The sequence below is a fragment of the Telmatherina bonti genome, assembly GCF_933228915.1.
Source record: "Telmatherina bonti genome assembly, chromosome: 10".
In the NCBI taxonomy this organism is placed as follows: domain Eukaryota; kingdom Metazoa; phylum Chordata; class Actinopteri; order Atheriniformes; family Telmatherinidae; genus Telmatherina; species Telmatherina bonti.
The window spans coordinates 37,601,028-37,614,399 of NC_136628.1; the positions used below are offsets into that span (position 1 = coordinate 37,601,028).

Consider the following 13,372-nt stretch of genomic DNA (forward strand, 5'->3'; position numbering starts at 1 on the left):
GCAGGAGTGGGAAATGTGCCGCAGCAGCCTGTGAGTGTTTAATAAAGAAGCAGAAGTTCCATCGGTGTGATTAATGTGGCGGAAAAGCAGTTTACAGCAACACACCGCGCAGATCCGAGGAACTGGATCCGTACCGAGCCAGAACGAAACGCGTCCGTTTGTTTGTTTTTACGCTCACGTGCAGCTCAGCGAGAGAAAGGGGGAGTCAGAGGGGAGGAGAGCGAGAGAGAGGGAGGGAGGAAGGGAGGGAGGGAGAAGGAGGAGAGGAGATGGAGAGGTAGAGCAACAGTCGGAGCGGACGCGCCAGCAGAGCTTTGCGCTCCCGGTGTGGATGCTGGTCCAGCAGACCTGCAGAGTCCGGAGACCGGAGCGGAGCGCCGCTGGATGTGGGAGTCTGGGTCCGGCCTGCGGTGGATCTGTAGCGGCCACGGTGTGAATGGGATTACGCCGGAGGTCGTGCTGCTGCTGGAGGAACCATGCGGCTGCAGAGCTTCCCGGTGCGCTCGGTGCTCGCGCCGCCGCCGCAGCCGCCGCTCCTGCTGCTGCTGATGATGCTGATTGGCCTCTGCAGCGGCACAAGTTTCCCAAGTAACATCAACATTGGTGAGTGAGCCGGGACCAGGACTCCATTCTTATGATTTCTTCTAGTTTTTTCCCGGCAGTTTTCTAAAAAGGATTGAGCGCGTGCGTGATCAGGTTGCTGATCTCCATCCACGAGCTTTTACCTAAAGGTGCTTCATGCTGAGACTCCATCAGGTTTATGTTTAAACAGTTTCACGCTGAAATGAATGATGTTGCAGCTTGGGGAGGAGAGGACCAGTCTCTCCTGGAAAAGCAGCACGCTGCTGGAAAATCCATGTGATGAGAGAGAAACCTGGTTGGAGAAGCTCCAACAGCCTCTCTGATTATTCCGATATTCACCTTGTGATCAGAACAGTTTGAGTCTTTTGCACTTTAATATTCCTGAAACGTAGACAAGACACCCACAGTGTCGCCACTGGAAGCAGATTAAAACCATTTAAGTTTTAGCTGCTGAAAATAAATCCCATAATGATCAGGAACGTGGGTTTCATGTAAATATTAATTTCAGTGTGAGTTGTGGTCACTAATGATGATGTGGCAGCAGAATTCAGTAACATGGACAGACACAATCATTTAAAAGGAAAGACATAATGATCATATCGGTCATGTTATTTACACTGTTCTCATTATCTGAGCATCTCAGATGAATGCTTGATGGAGAAGTACAGCGCGTCACATGAACCACATGAGTCATCGTTTCTACTCAGTAATGTTGTTTACCACTCAGAGAAGTGTGGAAAGTCTTTGTTTCTTTATGTTCCAGGAAAATGGGAACCTGATGTGTCGGTTCACTAAAACATCCACAAACATTGAAATGAATCCAGTACAAGAGGCAGAACCGGTGCAGTTCTAAGGAGCTTAAAAGTCTGGATCAGTTCTGCAGGATCTTTGATGGACTTTCCAAAACTTTGGATGTTTCTGTCCAGATGATCCCACAATGCTGCATGTTGGGGTCCAGTTTCAGGGGAGGATCCATCCGTCCATAAGACCTGATGGAGTCCAGGTTCGGGGGAGGATCCATCTGTCCATAAGACCTGTTTTCAGTCATCTTCAGTCCAGTTCTTGGGTCATGTGACCTCCAGCCTTTTCTTGTTTCTTGACAGCCACGTTTCTATGGAAACCACTTCTGATGAGACTTCAGCCAAGAGTAGATGATCAGCTGAAGGTCCAGATGCATCTCTCAGGTCCTGGTTCAGGTCTTTGATGGATTTCAGAACTGCACCGGTTCTGCCTCTTGTACTGGATTTGATGGATTTCAGATACTGTAGATAGTTTTTGTCTTTCATGTGTCCAGTTTCTGCCTCCATGCTGAGATGTGTATTTATGTATCTTATATGTATTTTTATTCTGGTTTGTTCTATATAGATTTGACTGACTGGCTACCTTGGCCAGGTCTCCTCTGTAAAAGTTTTCTGATCTCAATGGGACTTCCTGGTTAAATAAAGGTGAATAAAGAATAATATGCTAACAAGGAATGGCCTTGTTTCTGTTCAAATCCTGCTTTCTGTCAGACTGGCTGATCTTTGCTAAATCAGCAGGAACAGATGATACATATTATGGACAAAACCAAATATCTACTTTAAACCTATTTTGTTGCTAAAGTCGGACCCTGGATGGGGTCTTTGGTAACAGAATTTGGGACTGTGGACGGGGTTTCGGGTAACATAGGAATTGAGATTCTGAACAGGGTCTCCGGTAGCATAGAAATCTGGATTTTGGAGAGGTCTCTGGTAGCGTAGGAATCAGAATCGTGGAGGGGGTCTTTGTTAACGTAGGAATCTGGATAGTGGACAAGGTGTCCGCTAACATAGGATTCTAGACCCTGAACGGGAATTCTGGTAACATAGGAATCAAGATTTTGGACAGGGTCTCCGGTACCGTAGGAATATGGACGGGGGTCTTCAGAAACAAAGGATTCGGGACTCTGGACGGGGTCTGCGTTAATGTAGGAATCCTGAATCTGGTAACGTAAGAATCTTGAATCTGGATTGGGTATCTATTAACAAAGGAATCTGGACCGTGGACGGGTTGTCTGCTAACATAGGATTCAGGACTCTGGACGGGTTCTCCGGTAACATAGGAATCGGGACTCTGCATGTGGTCTCCAGTAATGTAGGAATTGAGATCGTGGACAGGGTTTCTGCTAACATTGAAATTGGGACTGTGGACGGGGTCTCCGGCAAAGTAGAAATTGAGATTCTAGATAGGGTCTACGGTAGCGTTGGAATTGGGACTGTGGAGGAGGTGTCTGCTAACACAGAATTGTAGATCCTGAACAGGGATTCTGGTTACATAGGAATCGAGATTATGAACAGGGTCTCCGGTAGTGTAGAAATCTGGACTCTGGAGAGGTCTCTGGTAACGTGGAAATCAAGACCATGTAGGGAGTCTCCGTTAATGTAGGAATCTGGATAGTGGACAACGTGTCCAGTAACATAGGATTCTAGACCTAGGTCTGTCCAAATGAGATCCAGCAGCATCCAATCCCGTCTCTGTTGGCTCTCAGAAAGCCGTGTGGTCGCATGAAGACGGTCTGAAAAGTCCAGAAAGTCCCACCAGGTCGACTCCGATGTGATGAGAAGTTCAGTTCTGTTCAGAGAGTCGGCTCCCTGAAAAGAGTCGGTTCTTTCAGCTCCCCACATTCCCCCCAGAGCTTCTGTTCCAGTTTATATTAGCAGTTTGAGACGTTTCTCTGTCGGTGAATGTTTTTTATCCATTATTTTATCAGAATGTTGCGACATTCTGAGGGCAGAATCTGCAGAGTTTTGCTGTTTAGTGCAGAAAAAAAAAAGTTTTATTAATAATAAAGTTTATTAAAAACCAGAAAAACTCATATTTGTAGGTTTGTTACGTTTAAATGACCTGAACATCAGGAAACATCCCAAACGGAGGTTTCCTCCCAAATGTTCGTAGGATTTGTTCTCGGCTAAGATGCATATAAAGTTGGGAAGCGGGATATGAAAACACACGAGCAAAGCTTTTCCCGGTGCTTGGTCTCAGGCTTCAGTCATAATTGTAATTTCCGAGCCTCCATTGAAGGCATCAGGCTCCCGTTGGGCTCTGATTGTTGATCCAGTGGTCTTCCTCCTCCTGATGGAAGCGTCCCATTTCAGGCTCTTGGAAGTGCAGATTGGTCGGCTACGTTCGCCGTCCTCCGGCCGCGTCACCGACCTGCTGCAAGCTAACGTGGAGCAGGAAGCTGATGATGAAAATAAGACATGACTCGCTGACGATGGAGAGCGAGCATGTAAAGACACTCAGCCTTTTACTGCTGAATCGACACTTTTTTAAATTGCTATGAATTCTGGGGCTTCTGGAAAACTCAGCTTGTATCCGGTTACATTGAAGCGAAAGCTGCACTGAAAGGTTCCTTTCAGATGGGTTCGGGGCTCCATCATGGAGCTGAAGTAGTTCTGCATTATTACCGTTTCAGATAAATACATCGCTCGTTCTGCTCACTTCCACTCAGGGCCGGATCAAAAGTGCACAGGCCCCGGGGCCCAGAGTGCTCCAGGGGCCCCCTCCCCAACGCAACATTGTGTAAATTGTGAAAGATAAACTGTGAAACAACATTTCTAACATCTCTCAGCCAGAGGTACCAATAACAATACACCAGACACTGTGGTGTAACTATCTGGCTTTTCTGTACATTTAGTTTCATGTCCAAACTGCTGGTGTTTGGCCCCCATGGGCCCCACATGGACCCCAGGTGGGCCCCTGGGCCTGTGCCCAGAATTCCTATTGGATAATCCGGCCTTGCTTCCACCTGCATATCATCACCAGCAGCACCTTGCTTTCATCCCGCCGTCTTCTTGCTTTTCCATCCATAAACTACTGGTTCAGCTCAGCCTGGTGTCCCGATGGTCTGGCGAACCCGTCAGGGGGCCAAAGGTTTGCCTAGCGTGCACAGAAACCTGCAAACGCCTGTACAGACGCTGGGTCACATTGGCAGGTAGTTTTGTGGAGTTTTTTTTTTAAACTAAAACCCAGATGAAGGGCATGGAACGGTGTTCATAATGCAGTTTTCCTGTTTCATTTTGCAGGTTTTAATGTTTAAAGTTGTGCTGTAGCGTCGGCACCTTCTGCCAAAACACACACAGAATCCACATCTAATGATTAAGACCTCCTTCATAAACTCTGTCCCCCCCTCCGGCAGATGGCTGTCCTCCCAACTAGAACCTGTTCTCCTTCCCGCTAACGCCAGCCACCAGGATGGTGGACTGACTCCAAGTCCAGACTGGTTGGTACCAGACGTCCCGTGGGCGGGACATGACGCATGAATATGTCATGTGCTCAGTCCTCCCTTTAACACCGTCCAGGCTGCCACCGTATCTGCAGCTTCAGTAGGCGCTGATTTCACATCAGTTTAGCTTTTACGCCATTCTGGACTTCGGGGTCCAGTAAACTACGTGGTTCGTAACAACCAGTCTGTCACATAAAAACCTGTGTACGTTGAGTTTTGCAGGAGTTTGAGTCGGCAGGTGGTCTGCGTAGTCGCTGGTCGGGTCGACTACTTCTTCTACTGTAGTACAACCATAACATGCCTTACGACCCCAAACCCAGCGAGGATGGGACGTTGTGCCAAACGTAAATAAGAACGCACATCCCAGTGAAGCTGGGACTGGAGCAAACACCAGTATGGATCGTTCCACAGGTGAACAGGTTCGTTGGAAACTGGTGATTGGGTATAAAATAAGCGCCAAAGACTGAGTTGTACCCAAGTGGCAACCTCCGGCGGTTAAAAGTGAAGCCGATGTGGAAGTGCTTAAAACTGCAGTTCCCCCTTCATCCACTAGGGGCTGCAAAACAGAGCAAATCCCCATAGACTCCCATGTTAAAAAGACCAACTTCACAGCAGAAATAAACATGTTTACAGCAGAAATAAACATGTTTACAGCAGAAATAAACATGTTTACAGCAGGAATAAACATGTTTACAGCCTGGTACAAAAATCCATTTTAGGTTTAATAGGTCAGGTTTACCTTCATGACAACTGTGGGGGGAGTGAATTTTTTTCTAACTCGCCCGTTTAAAAGTAATTTAGACTTGAAATTTGGCATATTTAGGGGCGTGTCCTTTTATTGACAGGTACCTGATCTCCTGCTTCAAGTAAGAAGAACGTAGAACCGCGGTTTTTAGCCGGTTAACAACGTGACTTAGCTTTAGCCCGCTTACCTCCGTTAGCTGGTTAGCTCCTGTTATCTCCGGGTTAGCTCGGTTAGCTCTTAGCTACAGAAAGCTACAGAAAGAGTTCACTCGATATCAATCATCCACCATGACGCTCACAGCCCCCCTCTCAGCTCCACTTCTTTGACCATATTTGTATTTTCCAGGTGAGACGACACGCATGCCCCTGCCAAGATGGTGATGGTAGGAACCGCCCACCGAGCTTCAATTCAGCTCTTCAGAAACCTACGGGTGACGTCACGGAGGCTCCGCCCATCTCTTATATAGAGTGTATGGCTGTACACAAGCCCAGACTGATGTTCTCCGCTTTGTGAACAACTGTGAGAGCAAATCGTCCAACAGTTGCAGGAATTTACAGGTTTCTTCCTCTACAGGCCACGTAGTAAAAGGGACTAGACTGGCATTAAAATGTGTGTCGCGTTATGAAGAAGACGCCGCTCTGCTGAGGAGCTGAAGTTGTTCATCAACCAGGAACAGGAAGGAAACCCACAGATGAAGCTTCAACAGCGTGTCCTCAGTCCCTGAAGGCTGATGGAGTGTTTAAGGAAAGGTGACGTTCCCGTGATCCTGTTCCTGCTGCAAACATCAGATTTATCCGTTTAAAACGTTAAATATGTCTTCAGCTGAATAGAACAGCCAGGAGGAACACCGCCTGTCTAGTTTATCTGCTTTGAGAAACTTATTTCCACACGGCAGTCCAACCCGGCCGCAGACCGATGACCCTTCACGTCACACACACTTTAAACGGCAACATGAAGGTCTGATTGACTTTTCTGTTTGCAGCTTTTCTCCAGGTTGCTTGTTTCATCTTGTGACTGGCAGCTTTTCCACCTCGGCGGCTGCCTTCGGACTTATTCCTGCTCCTTCTGGCTGATTATTATTACCCTGCTGTCAACCTGCTGCAGGGTGGCTTGCTGCATTGATCGGTGCATCTGATTGGCTCCCACGCCATGCGGTTGGTTCTCCGTCCAGCCTGGAGCCTCGGGGTCCGACCGGACGTCTCATCGTGTCTCTTTGCTGTGTCTCAAACAGGAGGCCTTTTCCCCACTGGCTCGCATGAGTACGAGGTGTTTCGCTTCGCCCTGGCGCAGCATCAGGACGTCCCCAAACTGGTGCCGCAAGTGGACATGGTGGACACGGGGAGCAGCTTCGCCATGACCTACGCCTGTAAGTCCAGAAACTAGCTGTGTGTGTGGTGGATGTCTCCAGCTCTGTGGATGGATGGTGGTGAGTTCAAGGACATGTCTCCAGGGGGGTGACATGCCCTTTAGCCTCATTTAGAGCCTGGGTTGGTTTTAGGTCGGTTTATACACACTTCTGAGGCTGATCTATACAGGGTTACCTCAGAGCAGGGACTAGTTTATCCCATCCCAGAGCCCCCGGGTTGGGGGGGCATGGGAGGAAACCTCCGGGTTCACAGGCGCAGCGTCCCGCCGTGTTGACATGGCGTCCCGGAAAGTCCAGAACCTGTAAAGGACAGGTAATCACAGTCTGCAAAAATAAGCCCAAATTACCACCTGATGGAATGTAAACGGACAAACGGCGCCTCATCTTCCTGCATGTAGGTGTAGCATTGCATTGTGGGTAAATCCATAGCGATGGCGTTAAGGGTCCTCTGCCTCGTCTGGTGTTCATACTGCGTCCATTGTTGCAGTGGATTTCTGCAGTATACTTGCATAAGACACAATAAAAACCCAAAACAGCCATAGTTTGGTCTCCATGTTTAACTGGCAGGTGGAGGAAACAGTTTTCTTCTTCATGCCGGTCTGGTCCTCTCTTCTGCTAAATACTAGTACAGCGCCACCTCTGGTGGGAATGGGGATATATTATTCTAATGGCGTGTTCACACCAAAAGCTCGCCGCTGGTCACTAAACCGTCACTTTTGGGTCCTGCCGTGTCTGTCAGGAGCAAGCAGCAAATGCAGCGGAAAGGAGGGGGAAGGCGGAGCTTTCCTTCCGGTCAGTCTGAATGATGGCGGTGCAGTAGAGAGAGCGGCATGGTTTTATTTAATAGAGAACGTGGACGTAGGGCCCCGTGTCTGGGTTCACCAGATCAATCGTAGGCGTTCTGAGTTTGGCAAGCTGCGTGCAGATGAGTTCGCTTCCAGCGCCATTTTCGTCTAGCTGTCCCAGTTTGACAAGCGGCAAAAGTTTGGATTTTCCATCTCTGGCCTTCGTCAACCTAACAAAGCTTTTTATATTTTCAGCACATGGTGTTTTCCGCCGCGGCAAACGCTGAAAACGCGTCGCGAGAAAGCTTGACGCCTTCCTGACGCGCCTCCACATGGAGTTTCCATGGAAACCTGACACTCAAAATGCGTCTGGTGTGAACACACCGTAATGGTTTGACTAGTTTGACCACAGTGCAGCGTGAACACGACCTCGGTCCACATGGACAGACCCCCCTAGAACTGAGCCGGGTCCCAACCGGACCGAGTCTACAGACGGTCCTGATGTGATTACACCCTGACAGATGTGTTGGGGTGGAGAACTGTTTGTGCTGGATGGAAGAGGCGTCCGTCTTTCTGCCTGTGTTAAACTGTAAGAGCAGCCGGATGCAGGTGGATGAGTTGGTGAGCAGTTTTCTGTGGAAACCAGAGCGACGCTGCAGGACTGATGGATCAGCAGGACGCTTGGTAACCGTCTGAAAGGCAGCGGCGCTGCTGTATCACTGGTGGCTGTGTTTGTATTCTAGCTTTTATCAGCGCTTGGTTGCTCTGATACCTTCAAATCCCCGCAGACACCTGCAGCTTTTACTTTATTATGCAAAACACAGAAGTTTCCAGAAATGTGCTTTTCTGTTGGCCGAGTCGCATCGCCGGCAGGCTTTCAGACGGAAATTCCTCCGCCATGTTTTCAGTGTGCTTAAACGTGTTTAGTCTTGACTGAAGCAGACAGAAATGTCTCCGCTATCAGGAGACGTTCTCCGCGGAGGAACTTAAAGCCTGATTGTTGTGACAGTGAATCTGCTGCAGGAGGCTGTTGGATCTTTGTGTCGGCCCTGCAGCGCAATCTGCCACCTCTGCAAGCGACAGGACAGACGAAGGTCAAGCATTCAACACAATAACATGGAGTTAAATACGATTTATTTGTCCCTCCACACATTCTCTGCTGCTTGAGGCACCAGAATGGGTATAATTAGAAGTGACGACCTGAAAACGTGGCCCAGACAGCCCGGCAGGGGAACTAAGTAGCTTTATTCATGTTTTCATTAATAACTAATAATTTATTATAACTTTTTAATCGATATAAAACTTGTGAGCTGATGAAAAACACTCCTTTTACCTGGAATAATCCGGTTACCTGATATTCTGGATGATGACGGATTGTCAGGAAGATCCAAACTGCATCGGTTGGTAAAACAGATTCTGTATTAACTCTTAACTGTCTGCAAACAAACAGGAAGGAATCTGGGCTTTGTGACATGGTGCATCATCCTGCTGGAAGTTTCCATCAGAAGATGCTACACTGTGTCAGAAAGGGATGGACATGGTCAGGATGGATCCATGATGTCATGATGTTTCCAGCAGACTCTGATCCTACCATGTGGATGTGGAGCTGAACTGGACACTCATCAGACCAGTTTCTCCATCTTCTGTTGGGTCTTTCTATCATCTCCAACCATCTGTTCTCCTCCGACCGACACCCTGCAGGTGATGTTTCCATGTATAACCGTTCGTGCAGCTTGTCTTAGGCTCCTGCTGCTAAAAGGAAGTTTGAGGAATGAAATGGGAAAATGTTACTTTAACCATTTAATACTTTGAAACATTTAAACAAACGTGATTGCATCACTTTACTTGTTGGAAATCAGAATAATTTCAAGCAAGATTAACAGTGCAGTTTTTTTGTTTTTTTTTGAAGACCTTCATTTACAGATGTTCAGTATCGGCTTTTTTCTTTTACTGATGTACCGATTTTATCTGGCTCTTGATTTTCCATTCCGATATCAACCAATACTGGTATTTTTGGTGCAAGTTGTGCAAAAATCACAAAGATAACTTAAACTATACATGACGTCTCTTAAATTTAGTCATTTTGAGTTTGAGGAGACGTAGCTGAGTTTGATATTTAAAGCCGGGGTAGGTAATGTTGTGGAGCTGGCAGAATGTGAAAGTGGCGCCCTGCCTTGGCCCCTCCTCCTGTCTTGACCCCTCCAACTGTCTTGGCTCCTCCCACTGCATTGGCTCCTCCCCACGCCTTGGCACCTCCCTCTGTATTGGCTCCTCCCATTGTATTAGCTCCTCCTCATGTCTTGGCTCCTCCCCCTCTGGTTCTGCTCCTTGCGTGATCCGAGGCTTTTTAATTCGCAGTTTTTTCCACCAACGATTTTCTCTTTCTCGGCTGTTTAGCAGGAGGAGGCAAATAAACCGAGTCGGGTCGGGAAATCCTTCCTGCATTTTCTCAGCCATGTTTTCCTTTCGAGTTTCTTCTTCACTACTTTGTATTTTCATCCTAACACGATGTTTATATGCAGGGTGTGGCTATTAGGTATGCGCAGCTAAGAGGGGGAGGAGGGGAGCCGGGAGAAAAAAGCTACGAAATATAAGAAATGAACAACTCCGTTTGGGTCGGAACGTTTGGATTGGTCAGAGTTTTTACAGATTTACAGTAAACTGAGGGGTCTAATTATATTTCTTATTGTTCATGATTACATAATGTATAGACTACTATCAGGACGAGGAACCGCTTCACCCAGAGGAACATGTCTCTGAGAGACGTTACCTACTGGAGCTTTAGTATGTGCATATTGTGTAAAAGTTATTTAAAAAAGTGAAAACTGATACCAATAATTTCTTATATTGTATTTTAATCGTAACATCCATTGAAAACATTAGTAGGCTGATAATATCGGACATCTTTACCGTTTTATATATTTTCCATTCAGATGTTTGAAACAAAAACAGAGAACGTCATGTGATGTTATACTTTCCCTTCATTATGTTTTATGACATTAAATGATAAAACAGAAAGCGATCCCTTTTCATTTGTGGATCTTGGAGCATATCTGCTGGATTTTCACAGTTCTGCTTTAGCTTAGTATCTCTAAATGCATCATTTTCGTGTTTCTGCTGTGTTGGAGGAACCTCAGAAGCTGCTGAGGATCTGAGTCGCTGCATCCTTTTTTTTGCTGCATCATGGGTCAGCGTGTTCCTCCTCATTCAGCAGACCTGGGATTTAGGGGAGATGGAGGTAAATGGAGGCGGCCTTTAAAAGAGCAGACAGCAGTAAATGTGGACCAGAGGGAGCTCAGCGCTAAATGGACTCCTGGCTCCGGGGAGTGTTCAGTGCAGGAGGTTTACAGAACACTGTTCTGGCTGCCCTAAAAACACAGACTTCACCTGGCAACCGCCGGCCCGACTTCATCCTGCATTAATCCCAAACGAGCCGAAGCCTTCCAGTTCATCAGAGCTGGAGGTGGAAATGCTGGCGCTCATTCTGTCAGTTTCAAATCCGTCTGCGCGACAAGAAAAGCCTTTCTGCTCATTAAAGCTGCGGATTTTCAGCACAAACCGTTAAAAATCAGAGTGATTGTGATCAATTCAGGAACAATAATGTGCAACTGTGATGGTCATGTGACCCTCCAGCTGGTCATGTGACCCTCCAGCTGGTCATGTGACCCTCCAGCTGGTCTACGGAGGTTTTCCAGCGTTTCTATCCGTCCAGGAGGTTTACAATCCAGACACAACATGTAGTGTTTGTTCAGACTCTAGATGGTAAATCCACCATTATTTATCACATCTTCATCACCATCACTACCATGTTGCTACTCGCGCTGCGCGGTTTACACATTTCATTCATTAATTCTGCAACATACAAACAAAATGTCTGAAAAACCTCCTCATTACAGCATAAAAATGTCTTAGAGATATTGTAGAGTTCTTTTTAAATGTTTCTAAAGGTCTATGAGGAACACAGAAGTCATGATGATGTTTTCTCTGATGATGTGATAAATAATGGTGGATTTATCATCTAGAGTCTCTGAATAAACACTACATCTGGATTGTAGACATCCTGGACGGATAGAAACGCTGGAAAACCAGCTGGAGGGTCACATGACCAGCTGGAGGGTCACATGACCATCCCAGTTCCACGCTGGAAGGTGGAGTTTAAAGGGTTAAACACGACACTATGACCTGTGAATCCTCCGGTGGAGTCGGTTCGGCGGTTCCACCAGCTGGTTAACACGGTTTGTCCAGGGGGGGGCCGACTGGACGACGGCGCCGTCATGGCTGTGATTTCTTCCCGTTAACAGAACTGTGAGCCGAGTGCGAAGCGTCAGCTGCAGCAGCTTTCTGACATGTTTGTTTTTCTACCTCAGAGCTCGCCTGAAGACGCAGCCATGCTGCTCGGCTTCCGTCTCGCAGGTGGCAGAGCTCAGCCTGTTTTACATTTCACACAACAAGCCGGGGGGGGGGCGGAGGGGGGGAGACCGGAGGGGGGGGGCAGGAGATCATTTTGTTTCTGGATTTCAGGTTGTTTCAGCTCTTTAATGGCAGAGTTGTTAAAAAAAGAGGAAAAAGGAGATTTTTCTGATGATGCTGCAGTCGGAGGTTTGAGGGGAATCAGGTGCAGGATCTCCAGACCGGACTTTGGAACCGCTGATCTAAACCTTGGTAACCAGAGAAACCACGTCACGGTTTCCTGCTCAGAGACACATTTTCATTATGAAGCACTTTATAAACAACATGAATCACATTAAAGCCTGAGAAATAAATCAAACTTAGACATAATTTCCACCTCCCCAGTTGAACCAGTTCAGATTATTTCCTACCCGTCCCAGAGGCTCATGAGACGGGTGGACAGCAGGGGGCGCAGTCATCCTCCGCTGCCTGCAGACCTGCAGAACAGCCAATCAAACGTTTCCCAGCTGCGTCATGTGACCTTTCAGAGGACGAACACAGGAAGTGGCGGACACATGTCGATTCTGAACTTTGCTTTTGGGAAGACGGAAAATCTAAAGTTCCAACCAGAAGACAAAGTGAACGTTGACATGGTGCATCATCCTGCTGGAAGTTTAGATGCTACACCGTGTCAGAAAGGGATGGACATGGTCAGGATGGATGTCATGATGTTTCCAGCAGATTCTGATCCTACCATGTGAATGTGGAGCTGAACTGGAGACTCATCAGACCAGCAACGTTTCTCCATCTTGTCCAGTTCTGGTGAGTCTGTGTGGATTGTAGCCTCAGTTTCCTGTTCTTACTGACGGGACTGTCGGCTGTGACGGTCGCATCTCTGCACGTCTCCCGACAGGAGCCTCCTGTTGGAGAACCGGGAGCCGGCACACCGTTACACCCGGACACAAGGTCCTGGTATCCGGCGCCTTCGGACCACCTCACAATGAGTTGTCTGAACGATCTGGTGGAGTTGGAGTCTTCCTCGCAGGTCCGCCTTCATCTCCCAGTAAGGGGCTTCACGCTGCTGTGGTGCAGGTGGAAACCAGTCACTCCTTTTACGTCTGTCTTCTGTCTTCGTTCAGCTGCGCTCTGGTCCGGCAGCACGGCGCTTTGCTGCGTTTAAGAAGAAACTCCTCTTAAACCTGTGGAATCTGCAGAAACACCAAACTGGTTTTCCTCTGGATGAAAGAACAGCAAACAGTTTT

At 47.5% G+C, this 13,372-nt stretch overlaps 1 protein-coding gene across 1 annotated transcript in view; it reads left to right on the forward strand.

The window, feature by feature from the left end:
• Positions 1-548: 548 nt before the first annotated feature.
• The window catches only part of LOC306761771 (glutamate receptor 1-like), a gene marked incomplete at both ends in the record, with an annotated part of 117,777 nt that continues 104,953 nt past the window's right edge, over positions 549-13,372 (forward strand). The window contains 2 exons of the mRNA XM_079248052.1: positions 549-603; positions 6,802-6,936. Coding sequence (XP_079104178.1) covers positions 549-603; positions 6,802-6,936 — 190 coding nt within the window. The remainder of the gene's footprint in view (positions 604-6,801; positions 6,937-13,372) is intronic.